This window comes from Ictidomys tridecemlineatus, chromosome 2 (genome assembly GCF_052094955.1).
Source record: "Ictidomys tridecemlineatus isolate mIctTri1 chromosome 2, mIctTri1.hap1, whole genome shotgun sequence".
Classification (NCBI taxonomy): domain Eukaryota; kingdom Metazoa; phylum Chordata; class Mammalia; order Rodentia; family Sciuridae; genus Ictidomys; species Ictidomys tridecemlineatus.
Window position 1 is genome coordinate 122,552,149 of NC_135478.1, and position 21,352 is coordinate 122,573,500.

At 40.3% G+C, this 21,352-nt stretch overlaps 1 protein-coding gene across 4 annotated transcripts in view; it reads right to left on the bottom strand.

Annotated features, from left to right (window-relative positions):
* Positions 1 to 21,352, bottom strand: part of Egfr (epidermal growth factor receptor) — a 200,328-nt gene that overhangs the window by 22,485 nt on the left and 156,491 nt on the right. For 3 of the 4 annotated variants that reach the window (XM_078039717.1, XM_078039718.1, XM_078039719.1), the window contains exons 17-20: positions 13,723 to 13,864; positions 12,363 to 12,485; positions 11,624 to 11,722; positions 5,729 to 5,914 (exon numbers count right to left, since the gene is read on the bottom strand). In XM_078039717.1, coding sequence (XP_077895843.1) covers positions 5,729 to 5,914; positions 11,624 to 11,722; positions 12,363 to 12,485; positions 13,723 to 13,864 — 550 coding nt within the window. Of the gene's footprint in view, positions 1 to 5,728; positions 5,915 to 11,623; positions 11,723 to 12,362; positions 12,486 to 13,722; positions 13,865 to 21,027; positions 21,266 to 21,352 lie in introns of those variants that run through there. The other variant, XM_078039720.1, reaches the window with a different exon arrangement.

Below are 21,352 nucleotides of genomic sequence, written 5' to 3' on the forward strand. Positions count from 1 at the left end.
ACAGGAGGTACAGTGGCTGAATCACCCCCTGGTGGACTGTCAGTCAGGGGGATAGGGCTGTATCTCAACCCTACCTGTGGGTTGAGGGCGCAGATCTTAGCAGTGAAGGTCAGGGGTTAACTTGGACCAGTGTAGGAAGTTGTATATTTGACAGAACATAAAATGTAGAATGTAGTGGAATCTCCACTACAGCCTGTGTAAAGGAACATATAGTTCCTCCTTTTTTAGTTTTTCATACAGCATTCATCTTTACCCTCTCACCCCTTGTTCTTCTGTCATGAGGTGGCTCTCTTGACCACAATTTCACTTTCTGTGGTTTCAGTCAACTGCAATCCAAAAATATTAAATGGAAAATTTTGAAAATAAACAACTCATCGTTTTTAATTTTAGGTACCCAAAACTGCAGAAAGCCAACTTGCAGATAAAGGAGGAGTCCTGTATTTTTCAAGAGAGAGCGAGCCCACATCCATATAATTTTTACTTGGTATATTGTTATAATTGTTCTATTTTATTATTATTTTTATTAATCTCATAATGTGCCTCATTTATAAGTTAAACTTTATCATAGGCATATAATCACAGTTTCAGGGGATCTTGTTTATCCCCCACAGAGAAGAGGGAAATACTGTGTAATTTGAACATAGTTTTGTCGACATGACACCTAGAACAAAGCAGAAGTGGACTGTAATGTTCTGGTTACATCAAAGTGGAATCACCTTTCATCTCCTTGTTGGGATGTGAGGACCCACCACTGACTCAGCCCTATCTTCTTAGTAGCTCACATGTACTGATAATTCCTGTCAATGGGTAATCAGTGAAAATACCTGGGGCTTTTTGAAAGGGATCAAATTAAGTATCTTCCATACTTGTAAAATGGATCCTTTGAACTGAATTTTTAGAAATCTCTGTTAAGTTTTAACCTCATAAATTGAACTAAGTGCAATTTGGTATTTATACAAAGTTCTAGTCAGAGAATGACACCCATAAATCAGTTTCTTTCAGAGCATCTCCTTCGCACCCCCTACCCAGCCTTCTTTCGTATTTCATCAGGGGCTGGTCTCAAAGACCTTAAACTGATATCATTTGTGGTAATGTAGCATCAGGTCCATGTTTGAAAACTCAATTCTCTGAGATCTTAATCTGGATGAATAGAATAGCTCTGTTGTCAAAAAGAGTTTGGCAAAATGCTAGTCTAAACAGTTTTATTTTTGCAGGACTTTGCGATAAAAATGCATACTGTAGGGCTCTACAGGGAAAGGTGTGGTACAGTAATGGTGTTTGCCAAACTGAACTGATAGAACTTTTTTTAAGAGAGAGAGAGAGAGAGAGAGAGAGAGAGAGAGAGAGAGAGAGAGAGAGAGAGAGAGAAATTTTTTATATTTATTTTTTAGTTTTCGGTGGGCACAACATCTTTATTTTATTTTTATGTGGTGCTGAGGATTGAACCCAGCGCCTCCACATGCCAAGTGAGCGCCTTACCGCTTGAGCCATATCCCCAGCCCAGGATAGAATTTTTGGATTAGAAAATTTTATGACATTATTTTGTCATGTGATTGTAATACATTTGGAGGTTTACTAGCTTGCTTATACACCTAGAGAGAATAGCCATAATTTCTTAGGCAACTAACTCACTCCCAGTGAGTGAAAGCTGCTTATGAATCAGGAGGCTGAGACATCTGCTCTTTCTGATGGATGATCAGGTGACATCTCCACAAGCCTTTGAGAGTGATTTTTTTTTGAGGGGGGGGGATTGGAGAATGGAATCCATTTTCACCACATATGGCAAGGGGTGGCTTTATTACAGTCCACCAATACTAATCTGATTTCTTCCCTATGGCAACTCTGTTTTTGTCTTTTTCCTATGCCCAGTGGAGTTTAGCAGTTTAGTGAGGACAATGAACTTGTATAACAGTGGCCAGCTCTCCCATCAATATTTAGAAAACTTCCCTAGACAGTTCATGCCTTTGTGAATCAACACAGCACATTTACAAGTCAATAAATTCCACTTTGAAAATGTCAGGAGTTTAGTTTCTGGTCAGCCACTAAGTATTTCTGGGTAGTTTTCACTTCACACTTATAAAAATAAAATTGTTTAAGACTCAGATAAATTGTCATCCAAAAGCAAATCTTTGTAATTTGGGAAAGCATTCCTTTTCTTTCCCTCCAGGGATAGATATTCCACCATGCTGGCTATTTAAATATGGCATAATAAGGTTTCCCTTGTGAATCAAAACACAAATCTTTCACGCATGAAGAACTAATGGCCCCAATCAGGGAAGGATTTCAAATTAAGATAAAGCTAAGCAAAGTACAACAGTGGCTTTAAACATCAGGTGGAAATTCTGAGTAATATTATATAGAAAACTATCTCAGCAAAGTTTCAGGCTCTAGAAACTCAAGTTCAGTATCCTTGGTAAACCACCCTTGAAGGGGACCCACCTCTCTTAGAAACTGTTGGATTAGTATGTTTGTCATCACGCATGCAGAAACCTGATTTTAGGGGTTGAATAAGCTTCCATTTCTGCAGACATTGGTGGTCAGGCAAATGGGAATGTAATATTTCAAAGAAAAGAGGGAAAAAGCTCATGAATAATGAAAGATGCAGAGCAGAAGATGCTATTCTAAAATAAAATGAAAGTTGATGTGGACCTAGCATAAGACAACGTTTTAGATTAGAATTTAACCTCGACACCAACCTACTTTAGTTACGGGAAACTGAAGGAGGAAAGGAACATTTATTGAGTATCAAAGGTGTATCCAAACCTGTGGCAGGTGACTCACAGAGACTCTCTGTTCTCATCCTTCTACCCAGAAATAGAGGTGGCAGAATACCATCTTATAGCCAAAGGGACTGAGTGCAAAAAAGACTAAGTGATTTGCCTGGCTCACAAGGCTCATGAATGCTAAAATCAAGATTTGATATTAGAGTCCACTGAAATTTTAAGCCTGTTCTTTACTGGGAAAACCTACTGAGACTGTTTGCCCTTTAAGGTAAAAGGGTGACATCGGCAATTCACACTGAAGATAGGGTCACTTCTCCATCACATAAAAAGTCCCCTCTCACTCCCAGTATTGGGGATAGAACCCAGGGCCTTGCACATGCTAGGCAAGCAAGTGCTCCTCCACTATGCTACACCCTCAGCTCCACGAAGAGTCGCTTTGGTGGAGGTGGGAATTAGTCTGAGATAATTAAAGAATTTATGCTAAATCTCCTGGCACACCCTGGTGATGTGGGCATTAGGAATCATTCAGAAGGAGCTGGCCCCAAGGGTGCAGGGTTCTGTTGGCCCTGCTCAAGCTAGGAGACACAGCCAGGGCTCACCTCACAGCTGGAGCAGCTGGGCACAAACTTAGAAGATTAAACCAGATCTTCTCAGGCAGGATTTGTGCTAAGAAGAATATAAAACAATGTAACGGAGATTTCCTGGGAAGGGAACACAACAGTTTCAATGTCCTACCTTATCTAATCAGTGAGGAAAGCTTAAGGAAGAATTCCTGGGTCCAGGAGTAAGCACTTGAGAAGACTCCCAGAAATAATTCTATACCCAGTGAAACATACTTTGGGTTAATCACCTCCTCCCCAGATCAGCAACTATAATGGGTTGAATAGACTCTCCCCCCATTTCATGTTGACCCAGAACCACAGAATGTGATCTTATTTGGACATGGGCTTCTGAGATCTAATTAAAGATATTAAGATGGAATCATCCCAGACTTAGGGTGGTCTCTAAATCCAATGACTCATATATATATATATATATTTATTTATTTATTTATGGGGTATAACGTTATGTTCTGATATGTGAAGTGACTAAATAATGCTAGTTAATATATCCTTCATCTCACATATATGTTTTTGAGACTATTTAAGATATTCTCTCATAGGATTTTCAAGTTCAGTGACTGGTATCTATGAGAAAGAAGAGGAGAATTTGGACGTAGAGATGTAGGAAATAAGGCCATGTGAAGACACAGGCAGAGACTGAAGTGATGTTGTCACAAGCCAAGGAAATGCAGTGGCACCACAACCTGGGACTAGCAAGGAGGGAACCTCCCCTAGCACCTTTGGGAGATCAGGGATCTTCAGACAACTTGATCTTGGGCTTATGGTTTCCAGAACCATACAAGAGTAAGTTTCTGTTGTGATCAGCCACCAAATTTGTGGTAATTTGTCATGGCATCCTCAACAACTTCATACAATGACACAGAACTATCAAGCATTTCACAAATACAAGAAAGCACAGCAACCCTACTCCTGGACTATTGTCTAATAATGATGATATAACTCCTCTGTGACTTTGAAAATGACAATGGCAAAAACTTGGTCATAGAGGACCAAGTATTTCTCACTTCCCTGGCATACTGGGAACCTGTTGGGGCTGTGGCTGAGAATCACCACCCCACAGTATAGGAACAAAGAAGGATGTGCTGCTGTCTGACTATCCTGAGTGGAAGCCTCCCACTTCCCCAGCACAGCCCAGAGCCTCAGTTCCAGGAGGGAGCCAGCCTCACCCTGTGCCAGTCTTGTGGTATTATGGGCAGTTGCCAGAAAAGGTGTGCCCAGAATGTGCTTTTGTTTGTTTTGTGTTATTTTTTACAACTGCTGAGAATTGGGTGAGGCAAGTTCAGGGCATTCTCATACGTAAGCTGGCAGGAACAACTGCTACCACGGACCAGGAGCGCTGTGAGAAATGGCCCTGGCTAGGTGACACACTGTATCCCTGAGGGGTCCCTGACACTTCCCTAAACACCCTTCCCTGCTGTCTGTGGGAGGTAGGGGTATGTCACAAGTCAGGGACAGGCCCTGCCCACAAATTCTTTAAATTCATTTGTGTAAAATGTACATCCATTATCATTAAAAAATAGGATTTTGCACTTTGGGTGCAAGTAATTTTTGTAGGGCTGAGATGGAGTTGAGAGAAGTTTGAGATAAAATTAGGAGTCCTTTGGTGAACGGTGAACAGCTCAATACCTGGCTTATTGCCTGACCACAGCAAATAGGTAGGGCCACGTGGCCACTGTGTGCTTTCACATCCCCTCTATGGCTTTGCAGCAAGCCTATCAATAGGAGGACATTGAAGGAGCCTATTCCATGTAGTAGGAGCACCTGTTCTCTTCCACCGGCCTCCTCAGACTTGTAAATCAGGCCTTGTGCCATAACACTTGCCCTGCCCACACAGACACACCAGCGTTCCAAGTGCTCCTTCTGGCCTCAGCCTGGTTTACTTACCTTGCTATCAAATCCTGACCGAGGAAAGCCACACTCCTCTACTACAAAGCACCACAGTGTTAACCAAAAAGAGCTCCAGAAAAATAAGGACAAGAACACCAAACATATTGAACACTCAATGGAGAAAACTGTTCCCACGTGGAGGACTAGATTTCTAACATGCAGGTGGCAATGACACTGATTCAGCGTACAAGCCAATCCATTAAATTTAACTTACGATAAAGAAAAACCTGCAAGTGCACACACATACACATATCCTCTTGGCTCAGTTATCCCAGGATGGCAGACTAAATACCTCATTTTTCAGTATCCTTATTTCCCCACTTGCTGTTTTCCTTGGGTGCTTTTACTAATGATCATCATTCCTCCTGAAAAATGAGAGTAGTGTGCAACAAGCTGAGACAGCTGCACTTCTTGTTTAATGGAAATATTTGCCCTCCTTTTCAAAGGTAGACAGACACCTGCTCTACGTGCTCTCAGGGCTCCTTCTCCATTTACCTTTGCAATCTGCACACACCAGTTGAGTAGGTACTGGGAACCGATGTTGTCCTTGTGTTCTCGGACATAGTCCAGGAGGCAACCAAAGGGCATGAGCTGAGTGATAAGCTGGACGGTGGAGGTCAGACAGATACCCAGGAGGCGGCACACATGAGGATTGTCCACACTGGCCATCACATAGGCTTCCTGTAAGGGAACAAGAGAGGATGGCATCAGAAAGGTTCCTTAACAGTGACTAAAGGAAGAGACACATGGATCCTTTTTTCCATGTAAAAAAAAAAAAAAAAAAGCATGAGCATGATTTTCAAAATATGTACTGTTGTAAGGGACATTTTTTAAGAGCTGTGAAATGACAAGAGACTTTGTGGGAGATGGATCCTCTTGTGTGTATCTAGGGATTCCACTTGACAGAGAAACCCAGGTGACAATTCCCATTGGCAAAACATTGGTTGAACAAAGGACCTGGGTCACTCTAATGTCCCCATGTTTGGGAACTGCTGTAATCTTCCTTAGGAAGATTCTGACTCAAGGATAAAGATGCTGTCAGGGCCTGAGTTTTGGGACTAGGACACTGTGGACAATGACTTGCTCACGTTATCAGAAGCTCTCACCATAGGCACTACTGAGACATGATGGTAAGCATGTTCAGGAAAGTCACTGACGCAGCAACCAGCCAGCAAGAAGCCCACTCTTTTCAACAGAACAAACTTGGCCCTGACTGAGCAATGGGAGGGTATTTGGGACAGAAACACTGCCTACAGCACTTCTCCAAAGAGTAATTGGAAAACATCTTTTTGTGTACCAGCTCCAGCCCCTGAAACGGACATTCAATCTATGATGACTATAGATTCCATTGGCTGCTCAAGATCCAACTCTGAAGAATGTGGTCTGTATTGCCTTGCCCTAGTCTCCTGATGGGAAAAACATGCTGCTCTGCATAATGCATCCATTCCTGCCCCATTCATTTAGGCTGACTGCCAAGGCAGGAGACTTTGACAGACCCATGAATATAGACTTTATTTTAACCCTTCTGGTATTCTTAGGCTGAGAAAGCTTCATTTATTTGCAATCATGTGCACAATGGGATCCTTTCTTGTGTCTAACTGAGAACTAGGGAATCCTCAATTTCCACCCATAAATTCTCTTTCTCTTTAAAATACAAATGGTGGTGACCTTTTATTTGGATGTGAAAGAGACAACATGAACTGCAAGAGAATGAGATCAGAGGTTCCTTTCCATATTTCCGCAACTGCTGTGTTTAGAGTGTAGCCCAAGAGACAAGGTGAGGCCAGGGATGCTCAGGTATGTAGCATAAACTGGGCAAGGAGGCTGGAACATAGGGTTGAAGACAGAAGACAGTCATGGTGAGGATGGTAGGGAGAGGGCATATGTGTGTGTATTTGTGTGCAAATTTAGATTTATTTATTTATTGTGTATGTGTGTGTATGAAAATATGCATGTCTATCTGTCTATCTATCTATACTTTGTGGTAGTAGGGTGAAACCTAGGGGCATGCATATGCTAGGTACATGCTCAATCACTGAGCTACATATCCACAGCCCCTGTATATGTATTTAAACACAAATATGATCACAGCACTTTTCTTACCTTGAACCCTTCCCTGGGTCCTCACCATTCTTGGGAAACTCTTGCTGCCTGCTCTCCCCTCAGGCCTCTTCCACTGGAGAGCCTCTGTCCCCAGAGGCCCTCCTGATTTTCTCAGGAACCTCACTGACTCCCCATTAAAACTTCCCTGGCATCTTGCAGGTTTTTTTGTTTTTGTTTTTGTTTTTTTTTTTCAGGGAAGCAGTCCCAGCATTGCCTGAGAACTTGTAAGAGGTAAATTCTTGCAGCTCCCCTTAGGCCTAGAAGCGAGATGCCATTTCTTTGAACAAGCCCTTGGGAGATTCTTGATGAAGCTGCAGAGCCACTGCTTTGGAGAACACATCCTAATCTATACTTATCTGTGTAATTTAAAACAGGTCCTTCCCCCACCAAGTTTTCAAGAGATGGACTACATTCTCATACCTAGCAGCATAGGCTTAGAGTATAGCTGGCGCTCGATAGTACTAGATCACACCAGCAAATGTTTCCTTATTTGTTGCCTCAAAACCCATCCTCTAACAAATAGGAGATACTTTCTTGATTGTTTATGGTCTCTATTTTCAAGCAGGATATGCATTTTTCTATTATAAACATAATTTAATTTTTAAGCAGGATATGAATATTTTCTATTATAAAAACAATATTACAACATTAAAGAGCAGAGTAGATATTTAAGACCTGTTGACTCTGGGGTCATTGAAAATATCCTTAATCTTAAAAAAAATGCTTGCAAAAGTCAGAGAATTGAATGGGGCCAGCAAGTGCATTGTGTTTGAGGTCAATATTGTCAGAAGAGACTGAGGCCTAGGGAAATGAATGGCCAACCTGAGGGTATACTACTTCTTAGTGTCAGGAATGGGCCCACATCTGAGTCTCCTAACCCCTGGGCCAGTGGGCTTCTCTCCATGGTCCACCAGCTCAGCACATGTGTAGCACCAGGTGCTCCTAGGGCCTCTCTTTGCATATGGAAGCAAATGATGATGTCTTTCAGGTGCTCTGTTTTATGGGCTGCCTGAAAGCTTTAGGTGGCACACGTGTGTGCACACACACATGTGAAACCCATATATAAATCTGTTTTGCATTCCTTTTCCACTGCCTACCCTAAATTTAAACTGGAAAGTCTATGGAAAAATTAATAAGCCATGAGATTGACATAAAAGCACAAATCACATCTCTCCCCGAAGTCTGGGAAGCTGTACAACCATAACACCAAAGAAATCCTCTGGAGGTTCCTATTTTCTCAAGATCTGGTTGAGATTTGAGTACATATTGTATTCATTTTAAAGGGAAGAAAAATCTGCAAAGTGGAGCACTCTCAGCAGCCCATCTGTTGTGGGCCGGCAAGGGGCTGATCTGGAACCAGGAACTGGGAACAGAGCAGGGGGTGTGGGTGTCAGGCCACACAGAGTTTGGAAGCCTGCCAGGTCCTGGTCCTACTAAAACCTGAAAGACCAACAGAGCTGAGTCGTCACTTCCTGCCCCGCCTCCCCAGGGCACAATGGGAACACTGTTGTTGTGTGCCCCGCTCAGCATGTGCAGAAGTTGAAGTGAGCTTTGTTCTTTACTGTTTATCTTGGAAATCGTGAAGGTGCACCGTGACCTACACCAAGTATGCTTGGTATTCCACAACAATCTCAGCACAAGCCACCCAGGCAGGCAGAGCTCACACTTGGAGACCCTGGTGGCTGCTGTCCAAGTCCTACCACTGGGTTGTCCCTGAGGTTTTGGTGACCTTAAGAATCTATTATGTTTGTCCTTATTGCTGGCAATGATTATTGGGCCTTCTTTGCTGCCTATCAACATTTATTTTTCTTCTTTCCTTTTTTTTTTTTTTTTTTTTGGCAGCAGGGATTGAATTCAGGGGTACTTATCAACTGAGCCACATCCCAAGCCCTTGTAATTTTTTACTTTGAGATGGGGTCTTGCCATGTTGGTCAGCGCCTCACTAAATTGCTGAGGCTAGCTTTGAACTCGTGATCCTCTTGCCTCAGCCCCCACCCCCCCTCCCCCAGCTGCTGGGTTACAGGTGTGCACCACTACACCTGGCTCTCCTTCATTTTTGAACTGTTTTATGTTATGAATAAGGAAAAGAATTCCACTAGATTCTAAACTCCTAAGAAGAGGCCTATGTCTAATCTTTTGAGTGAAGAATAGGTGCCCCCCCCATATTTAAAAACTTTAACAGTTAATTAAGCCACTGACAGCCATGTAAAACAGTGTAAAACAGCCATATAAAACAGCCCATGGTGGACCACAGAGTACTGGGTCTTTGGAACCATGTATGAGTACAGCCAGTATTTAAAAATAAAACATACTTGGCCCATGGGCTGCCCTGTCACAGAATTAATGTGCTATTTAGCACACTGTTGAAATTGGCCTTAGCATCTCTGGCTTTGTTTCTTTTAGCAGAAACTACCTCCTTCAACGTTCCTGATTTCCAGAGGGTGCTTTCCAGCACCAGCACATGACTCCACACTGCCAGGAAAATGTGGGAGCGCCCAGGAGATTGAGCCTTAGGACAAGCAAATGAGAAAGCCTCAAGTTTATCATCCAGTGCCATAGTCATAACATCTGATATTTGAAGAGAAGACCAAAGATGACGGGAATGAAGAAACAAAGTGGGGGAAGGAAATAAAAATAATGGGGGGCGGGGAGGAGACCAGGTGAAAGGATGAGTATGAGGCAAAATAGGACCTTCCGATATCAGGTGCACCGAATTTTTAAACCTTTCTTTTATCCCTCATCTACCCCATCTCCACCCACAGAAACACAGATTTCCTTCATTAAAAGGTCCTGGGAGAAGGGAGAGAATTTTCAGTGAAAACTACTTCCTTCCCAAAGCATAGCTATTGTTTAGAATACTTTCGAGCTTTCCTTATTCTACCTTATAAATATTGTTGAAATGTATATTCTGGGTTGTTTATTAGAATGTCTTGAATGAGCAGAAAATTAATAAAGGAAGCAAATTTGGCAAAAGGTACTCTTTTTAACAGTCGAGGTTAAGGGTTAGAGGTTTTAAATGAAAAGACTTCACAAATCTTTGTCTGCTTATTCTTTTTTTTTTATGGTTAACAAAACTTGACATCACATTAACAGGACTCAACACTAATTTGTAAACCATTAAAATGAAAGATAATTTTGCTTGATAAGTATGTCATCCACATGTAAGATTTTCTATTACATTATATTAATATATCATCTTTCATTTAGGAGTGTACCAATGTGGCGTTTCCCCACTAGAAAAAAAAAAAAAAAAGAGAAAGCTGCCCAGAGAAAATTAAAGGGCAGAGGGTTTTGCCACTGGAAAATGCATCACATCTAAGCACAATTTTAAAAGGCTCATATTTGCCTCACTTATTATAGATCTGTAAGTTGACGATAATACTATATGGCTTTTGTCTTTGTCTGTAAGATCGCTAAATTGTCTAAATTTCTGCAGCAAGAGGCAGACATTTTTCCTTTTCTTTGACTCTGTTTTCCAACCTACTGGGTAGGCCCTCCATATCTCCTATTTCACGTGCTGTGTCTGTGTCTCAGAACGAGAGCAGAAGCTTCCACTAACTCATAACAAGCCAGGCCAATACTGAAGAGGGCTCTGTCCTACTTCATGCTGTCCCCTTTCAGCTAGCCTCTTCCTTGTGAGAAAGTACAGAATGTGGTCAACAGTTCATGAAGAGGGAATTATATTGTGAATCTTAGGCACCATCAATAAACGCCATTTTAAAGAAAAGATACTTCAGAAAAGCAAGCTGAACATGAGTTTCAGAGTCAGAAATCATGAAGGTTTGGGGCTGAGATTGTAGCTCAGGGGCAGAATGCTTGCCTCGCATGTGTGAGGCATTGGGTTCAATCCTCAGCACCACATAAAAATAAACAAAATAAGGATATTGTGTCCATCTACAACTAAAAAATATATTTTAAAAAAATCATGAAGGGGTTTACACCTATCCCAGCCATTAGAAGCTGGGTGAATTTCTTTATAGCACCATTTTTTTTTTTATCCAAAAAATATTGAACATAATATCTATGTCACAGGCTCATCATGAATATTTACTGTGGTAATGTATGTAAAGAAACTAGTGTCAACAGGCTCCTGAGATTCCCGGCCATCTCTGGATAACATAATGGAAGAATCTTTTCCACAAGAGGAGGGAAATAAATGCACTATGGCTAGGAGGAAAAAGATACGAAAAGTAAACACTTAGAATAAAGCAACCTGATGCTGACACCAGAAAAGGCGGCTTCTGATGTCCATCCTGTGGACAACTAGAGAACAAAGCAGATACTTACGTCAAGAATTTCCTTGTTGGCTTTTGGAGACGTGGCTTCTCTTAATTCTTTGATTGCTACCGGAATTTTAACTTTCTCACCTTCTGGAATCCAGAGTCCCTGAGATCAAGAGAAAGAGAAGACATTAATTGGTGATTATCACACCGTGCAATATGTTGTCTTGTGTGCTAGAAGGATTTTATTAGTGACAATCCTAAGTGGAGCCACAGCTCTATACACTGCAAGGCCAACTGTGACTTCTAAGCATCTCTTTAGCTATCAGGTGCATGAATCAGAGTACAAAACCTGCTTGGGCCAGTTGTGAAGTCAGTGTGGATCACTTAGTCCAGAATTCTAAGATGCTTTGAATCTAGGCCTAACTAAAACCAGATTTTAAGCAAACAGGAAAAGGAATGAAGCATATTAGGAAGATCCTGTTCTGACCTGGACTTTATTTTGATGCTTAATGCAATGACAGGCAGCTCCCCTTCTGTATTCACCTGCTACAGCCTCCTGCCTGTGCCACACTCCCCTCGAAAGGTCAATACCATCTTTAACAATGCTTTTGTCCCCCAAAGACCACTTATTTGCATTGTGGCTATAAAAGATTTCTTCTCAATGACTTGGAAAAACATTGGAGTTTCCCAAGCCCTCAGCCAAGCAAAGAGAAGAGATGATGAAAATCAGTGACACACTGAGGACTTGTCACTGACTGGGTCATGGTGAGCCCCGGGGTTTTACTTGTCCCCATGGTTGTTACCTTATACACAGTGCCAAATGCTCCTGAGCCCAGTACTTTTATCTTTTTGAATTCTGTTTCCTTTAAGATCCTCAGGAGAGCTTGGTTGGGGGCTTCTCCACTGGGCGTCAGAGGCTCCACAAGCTGTGAAAGAGAAGGGAACAGATCTAAGATGCTAGTTCAAGGCACCACACCAACAGCAATGTGGGTGCTAGATGGGTCCAGAGCACGAGCAGCCAGAATCCAAAAATACGTGGTCACCTTTTAGTACAGAGCACTCACCCTGCTTATTCAAAAGGACAAATGGACACTTTCTTTAAAGAACTTGATAAAACACGATAGGAACAGAGCTTCTCTGATATATCCACATTCAACGAAAGCAATTTCTATTTCCGTTTGCACACCAACTAGCTAGACTGAAAAACTGGTGAGGAAAATTTGTATATGGTGGTCATTTTTGTCATTTGTGGGTCCCCAACACAAAATACCATTATGCTTATGAGGGGCACTGGCTTCTATCACAGTACTGGACACAGATGCCAGCTTCAGGCTGTGTGAAGGATCACACCAATCTCAAACAGAGCTTAAAGGAGCAGCCACTGGTGTGGATGGTGGCCTTTTCCAGAGTGACATCTTATCTGACCACAGTGGCTTGTTTACAAGTAGTCATCTCTTGCCAAGCCTCCTCCTATGTATACGCAGAGGTGCTGCATCCTGGGCCTCTACTCTGCTTTGTAAGCATTTCATAGGACTTAGCCCAGAAACATTTACATTTCATTGTCTAGAGGTAACAAAATGTAACTGAGTAGAACTGGATACCTAAGAATTTTTTTCTCATTCTTCCATTATAACAAATAAGCATAATAATATAATTATATATTTGCTGTTGTTTGGAGAAGTGCTTCAAAGGTCCAGGTGTTGAAGGCTTAGTCTCTGGCCCATGGTACTATTGGGAGGTGGTGAGATTTTTAGAAAATGAAGTTTAGTGGGAGGTCTATATGTCACTAGGGGTGTGTATTAGAAGAAGGAGACAGTGGGACCCTGGTCTCTTCTTTCTCTCTTTTTCACTTCCTGACATGAGGTGAGTGATTTTATTCTGCCACATGCTTCTACCATGATGTGCTAACATAGGCCCAAAACAATGGGGCCAACTGATCATGGACTAAAAGCTCCACAAATGTGAGTCAAAATAAACTTTTTTTTCTTTATAAGTTGATTATCTCAGGTATTTGTTATAGTGATGGAAAACTGACTGAAACAACAACCAAAATACAAAATTGCAAGTTACAAATTCTCAAAGGAAGATTCTTTTTTCTCTCTAGAGCAGTGTTGGTTCCTAATGGTGCTTCTGGCCCCAAGAGAGCCAGGCTCCTGCACTCACCTCTCTCTCCTGCAGCAGTCTACGCAGCGTGCGCTTCCTGACAATGTGACGCCTTCTCATGAAAAGGCCAATCCCAAGGGCCACTATCACCAGCAAGAAGAGACCACCCACAATCCCAGTGGCAATGGATGGGATCTTGGGTCTGGAATAAAATGGAAAGACAAGAAAGATTGAGGTTTGCTTCACATTTTCTGCACTTTTTGACACATTAATGTCATTTAATATTTTCTCAGAAAGTGGGATATTGTGTAGCTTCTAAAGGGAGAAAAGTCATCTCACTGATTCCTAGGACAATATTTCCAACATTTTCAGCTTCTCTCTTCCCAGCCTAGCCCCCCCGTTTTTCACTTTGTAAACTGAGGTCTCATCTCTCCACATGGTGACAATTTTTTTTAAATCTACTGATTAAGAAAATATACAATTTAAAAAATGATTCAGACTTTAATAATGCTTTTTATATGAATCTGTATTTTGTTCTTTCCAAGAACATGCTGGTTCAAGTGAAGATATTGTCTCCCTGCCAGGTTTGGTGAAAGAACCTTCCAGAAACAATAAGATCCCTAAGGGGTCCTTGGTTTTCAAGATGGATCCCACAGCTATGTGAACTGCTCTATGAATATGCCTGATGAGGGTTGTAAAGTGATAGGATTTAGACAAAAAAGCATCATTGTTACAGTGAATGTTTTCACGTAGCCTCACACCCCAGTGCATTAACTCCTGTGTCTTACCAAGGTCATACCTAATTTCAGAAAGAGGAAAAAAATCAGAAGTCTGTTTTTTCAGCTCACTGGAGGAAGGACCATATGAATTAATAATATAAATAGCTGTATCTGGAGTCTTTACCAAATGATTGTTTTGTGTGTGTGTGTGTGTGTGTGTGTGTATTGCTGGCATGAAAATTATTATCCTACTATGTCTATTCTAATAGAGTTCCTGGTAAATTGATTTTTATTTTTGGGTAGAGATGTTAATGAATAGCAAAGATTAATTAGCACTATCATTTGTCCATTAAAAAGATGCCAAAGTCCTTGCACATTTCTTTTAAGTGGGTCAAATGAATTTATAAAAATGATAGTTCACAACATTTTTCTTTTTAGAAAGGGCAAAAGTCATCTCCAGCACTGCATTCCAAATCCCAAATTAATAAAGTTTGAATTAATGAGTTTTTACTATATTAAAGGGCACACTGGAAGATACAAGGAATAATTTGTTCCACAGTATGAGTTCCATGGGGGACCACAGTAGTAAGAGTGAGTGATTGAGAAGAGAAAAATATTAAAAAGAGTATATATTGCTGGGTACAGTGGCACATGCCTATAATTCAAGCTACTCTGGAGGCTGAAGCAGGAGGGCTTATCTCAGTGGTAGAGTGGATTCAATCCCCAGAATCACACACCCACACAGATGTAAAATTACAAAAAATTGAATTGATTAGTTTCTAGGTGGGGTGGTGATGGAAAATCTCACTGAAGGACATGGAGAATGTGATTCTGCAATCTGTACACGTGGTAAAAATGGGAGTTCATAACCCACTTGAATCAAATGTATGAAATATGATATGTCAAGAGCATTGTAATGTTTTGAACAACCAATAAAAAAAATAAAAATAAAAAAATAAAAACCTGAAAATCCTCCACTTCCAATCTGACCTCAAAATCAAATGCCTTATTAGGCTGAATACCCAAATCTGGCCACAATTCAAATTAGACAATCTACATCAATGGCCCGAGTTTGGAAACTTTGATCAAAAAATTCTCCAAGATTTGGACAATTTCCTCCAATGAAATCTCCAAGATTTCTTTTACCTTCACTCTAGCCTTCATTATACCAGCCCTGCTCTACTCTAAAACTAATCCTCACTAACCCACAACTCCCTTCCTCATTCATAGCTCCCAAAATGGCAGGTAAACACTCTCCTTAAAGACCTCAGGGTCCCTCTGCTCCCTCATCCCACTGCCCTCCTCAAAACCCACACCCAAGCGCCCTCCCCCCTCCTTTGCCATCACCTCCTCTTACACAATCTAAAAACTCTTCCTGTGAAACACATGTCCCTTTCTGGGAGATGGCAGGGGCTGAAAGGATTGTTCCCTTTTCTATGACTTTTTTTTTTTTTTTTTTTTTTAATACATTCCAGCCTGGTCCTGGTCTTAGTGCCAGGTCTTAAGCCTCCTGATAATTCCTTACTTGCTGGGATTGAACCCACAGTCTGGGATACCTGTCAACCCAAAATTGCTTAACACCATCCCTCTATTCAAATCCAACTAAAAGACCCCCCCCCTCAAATCTTGCCTGACTATCACCTGGGGAATAAAACTGATCTCAGGAGGAAACATAAATTATAGGACCACACCTTAGGAGACTGATCTTATAAAGGAAAAATGGTTAAAATGCCCTAAGCATGAGGAGTAGCTCAAAGAGCAGATTCCCTTGGCTCCTGCCAGATCTCTATCTCACCAAGGCTTGCATTGAAATGCAAATTGCAGAGGCCTGCTGATTTTACAGCATTTGAGATCAGAGGGTGAAAAAATATGCCTCTTTAAAAAAAAAAAAAAAAAGAAAGAAAGAAATGGTCAAGTCTTCTTTACCTTGAGAATCTTTACCTAATTATTTAAGAGCTCTACCTTATTCTTTCAATGTCTGAATTCACTCTAATCTAAGTCAAAAGTAAACCCTGATCTGATAAAGATGTTCTGCATGCTCCTTTACTAATTACAGCCATGCTATTTTTTTTTTCTAGGACACTTGTTTTTGTTTTTTTAGTTCTATATTTTTGAGCTCATGATTTTATGATGAATTCACATATGATTCCGTGTGCCTAAATTAATATGTTTTTCTGATCATTATTATTTTATCCAACTATAGCAGTTCTTGCACTCTGTTGTGTTGTTCAGAGGCCAATCTTCAAGGGTTAGCTCTCATCTACACTGGGAAAATGTCATTTTACAAGATCCTTAGTAGGACTTAGACATGGTGATGCTGGGAATAAATCTAATAGAGGCTTTAAGGAACATCTGTAGCATTCCAGTGGAGATCAACCTACAAAAAGCTACAAGGTTTTTGTTTCTTGTTTGTTTTGTGTATGTGTACATACTTGTGCATTGTGTTGTTGTGTCTTCACATGGATTTGTATCCATATATCATGTACATGGTATCAAAATTGGCATATAAATGAACATTCATAAACTTAAATTTAAATAAAAAATGGATCCAAATACCTTTTAGTTCACATGATGTAAAAAAGTTCAATTTAAATCCGGGAAATAAATAAGAGTAAATATGTCTTTAAAATTACTAGCTCAAATGTTTTTTCTAGGTGGTCAGACAATTAATAGATTGTTGGTTTCTACAAAATGTCTAGAATGTAATATCCATTGTTTCTAGAATTTTTCTTCAACAAGTAAGAAATGGCTAGTACTGTTAGCTACACTTGGTATCTTGGTATTTACAGTAAAAAATAAGTAAATTAGATTTGACATAAATGGTATTAATTATAAATGTGCTTATCAGAAACATCTGATTACAAAGTTAAAACATTAACTGCTAAATATAAAATCAAGTACTCTTGACTTCTTGAATTAGTGTTTTCATAAATTGGTAAGTGAAAAAAGGTTTAAGATTGCTTTGTGTCTTCACTGAAGGCAAGGTTACAAAGAATTAAGATTCTATCAGGTGTAATTTACATGCACAGTATAAGAAGTTTCAAATGGGCTTCAATTAAAGTACCATAAAAACAAAGTATTTCACCTATTAAGGTGAAATAATTTGTCTAAATTCAGAAGTTTATATGGGTTGCTTTAGAGTGTGAATTAAGAAAAGGATCAACAGTGAGGAAAAAAAACCAAGATGTTCTAGATAGAGAAATCTATTTTAGTATGAAAAGTGCAAGAAAAAAGAAATGTTTCTAGTGAAAAGTCTTTGTGTGGTAAAGTAAAAAGTTGTAAAATGTCTAAGCAAGTTGCAAAAGGGTTTGTGAAGGGTAAATTTCAATAGTGTGTGTTTAACTAAGTTGGTTAAATATAATTAACATAATTAGTTAAAGCTATTCAAATTTTTTCTCTAAGATAAAATATTAATATACTGGTATAAACCAAAATTTAGTCCTCTATGGGCTAAAGTAACAAAGATTTCTTAGAACATTAATTTGCTCTTATCAAGGCAATCGCTTGTGTTTGTTAAATTTTATTCTTTAAAGCAACTGGTCATAAAGAAATTAGAGTTTGTACAACTCTGGTTAAATAACAGCTGTTATTTTAGAGTATCATATTACATTACAGATTCTGATTTTTTCTTTAAAAACTAAACTTGGTTAATATAAAAACATCAGTATAATTGTGGTATTGTTGTATTCATATCTTCCAAGTATTCAAGTCTTTAAAGTATAAGGTTTAAAAGATCATTTTACCAAGCTAGTGTTCTTCAAACTAAAGTTTAAAGTAAAGGTTTGGGATTGTAAAATTATGTTTCTTGGTTCATAAATATGATACAAATTAAATACGTTTTTATTCTTGTAAATTTCATTTTGTAATTTCCTTGTAAACTTTAACTGTTACTGTTAGTCCCTTACAGAAGTACAACTTTAGATATAATAACCTGAGTTAATTTGAAATAGTAGGCCATCATCTATAGACAGACACAATGTAGGGATAACTTCCAGTACTAATACTGACCCCAATTAAATAAAATAGGTAAATGACTGTAAAGTTATAGGCATTAAATTTAAAACCCAGTACTCTTACTTTAAGACTGGTGAAACTGGCTTGCTGGATGTTTAAGACCAAAGCTTAGAGATTAAAATTAAGGAAATTAAAGGTCAAGAAAAAATAGCCAATATTTGGTTCTTGCCCTCTGAGTCAGCTTGAATCAAGGGAACAAAGAAACTTCTCTAAGGGCTTTGCAATTCTGGGTCACATGACCTCCTAATCAGGGTGATCCATGAGACCCTGGAGAACAGAAAGCTGACCAGTGCACATGCTGCAAAAGAGGAGGTTCATTGGAGAAGAGAGACATCCCTGATGCTTCCAAAGGAGGCCACATGGTCAGTAAGACTCTGACGCATCCTGGCAGATAGCCACTAAAAAAGCTAAAAGGCTGCTGTCAAGTTCCACAAGAATAAACTCATGAGACAACTTAGCAGATTCTTAACAATAGACAGAAACAAGGTCAAATTGACCAGCTTGATCTTGAACACTTAGCATAACCAGTTATAACCAAAGTACAGCAGTACCAGCATTTAAAAGAAAGGATAATTTTTTTTTTTTTTTTTTTTGCGGGAGGGTATTGGAGATTGAACTCAGGGGCACTCAATGGATCACTGAGCCACATTCCCAGCCCTATTTTGTATTTTATTTACTGCCAGGGTCTCACTCAGTTGCTTAGTGCCTTACTTTTGCTGATGCTGGCTTTGAACTTGTGATCCTCCTGTCTCTGCCTCCCAGCCACTGGGATTACAGGCATGCACCACTACACCCAGCAAACAGTTCTTTTTAATAGAAATTAAGATAGACACTTGTGTCAGTCCCACAGTCCTGTTGCCCTCAAATTCTGAGGCATTTTTTCCTTTGCAAGGCTCATATTTACCCCTGCAATTTAAATTGGACTGGCCTCTGCACCTTGGTTTTTCTTACTTCTCAAACTGATGTTTTAGCTAACAACCAAAAATTGCCTATCCTGATAATGTACACACCAGGCACAAGAGAGCCCTTCAGTTTATTTCCTTACTCAAAGCCTGGAGATATCTGCCCAGATTGACACGGGAGCAGTGGGATTTGGAATGTCTATTCATTTCTTTAAAAAATGTCACAACAGGTTATTGAGGATATCCATCAGGTTGCCAATTCAGTACTGACTTTACAAAATCAACTGGATTCTTTGGTGTCTGTTGTCCTAAAAAATTGTCCAGGACTAAATCTCTTTACTGTCAAACAAGGTGGCTTCTGTCTCTTCCTTGGGATGTTGCTTCAATATCAGTCAATCAGGACTGGTAAGGGATAAGGTTAAATAACTACAGGGCCAGTTGGAACAACAGAGATGAGAACTGGCAGATTCCTGGTGGTCCTCATTGGGGGATCTAACATGGTGGATTTCTTGGTTATTCTCCCTTATATCTTCTTTAATATTCATCTTCCTCATAATAACCTTTCTTCCCTGAATCCTTAAATTCACACAGAGACGACTTCTTAGTAAAGTGACCTGTTTGGCTTGATCTGCTTCCCAGGGACATATTAATGCCATTATCCTGGGTTGGGGGTGTGACTTAGTGGCAGAGTACTTGCTTCGTACATGTGAGGCACTGGGTTTGATCCTCAGCACCACATAAAAATAAATAAACTATTTAAATAAAGATATTATATCCATCTATAATTTTTTTTTTAAAAAAGCCATTATACTTCTGCATTCACAATTGAATTCCTAGAAACCACCATGGGAAAAGATTGCCTGTGGTGACCCCAAAGCCTCTTCCATATACACCCCTCTTCAGCCCAAGCCAGAGGCTTGGCTCTATATCCTCTTCCAGTATCCTGAAAGGTAATTTTTCTTCTCAGCAGGAAATAGCTAGATATAATGACATTGCCCCAATTAATCATACCTCTTTCAGAGTCTGGAATGAAGGACATGGAGAATAAACCCCAGGCACTCCCTTATCTACAGCTATTCCCCTACCCATCTTCCTGCCACTTGTGTGTAGGGAGATGTCTGTGGTAAATTGGGAGCTTTGGTCATTCAGAAGCTCAGGCTTCAGCTGGAGGGAAGGCAGGAAGGGAAAATGGGGATAACACAAAAGGAACTTCTACCTGACTTCCACCTGATGACCCCAGTAAAAGAGGCCCCAGGGAACTTCCCTACTTTCCCCTCCTGTCTCACCCTAAATGAGCCTGCTGAACCAACTCATCCCATGACCGGGCTCTGCTGAACCCTACAAAACTCAGACCCATGTTGTAGCCCATCGTCATTTTCTTTCCTGAAAATGTGCCCTTCTGCTGCTCAATAAAAGAATCACTCGTCTATCAAGGTCTGTCCCTGTTTCAGTTATTTTTGCCTCTACTCATCACTGAGATTGTAGTCTAAAGACAGGAAAAATTTTGTTGTATGTCCTTATAGGCTCAGTGAAGAGATGGGGATGGAAGAGATCCTATGTCTCAGAAATTGCCTTATTTCTCTTTAATGTTTCACCTGGTGGCAGAAGCCACCAGCTACAACCATCAGGTCTGGGGCAGATGAGTAGGCTGAAGTTGAAAAATATTTGTTACCAAAAGCTCAGTCCTTGTCCCCAGTGCCAATTCATGCCAATTTAGTAAGAGGATACAGTTTTGAGAAAAAGGAGATTTATTGCTTTGCTAGCAAAGGAGAAACACAGGGGACTCCAGTTCCAGAGGCTGTGGTTCTGCCCATCAGAGAAAACAGGAGTTTTAAAGAAACTCTTCAAAGGCTACATTCCAGGTGTGCCCTGACAGGGGGCTCCAAGCTTGGCCTGAATGTTATGTTGAAATTCACTTGTTAATTTGGGAGACAGTCACTTCCTAGTTCTTCTGGTGACATCTCTTTGCTGTGGAGAACAGATAAAGTAATCTAGTTCCCTGCCTTCAGGTTAGGGGAGGGGAGAGGGAAAAGAGGAAAAGAAATCAGCAAGGGC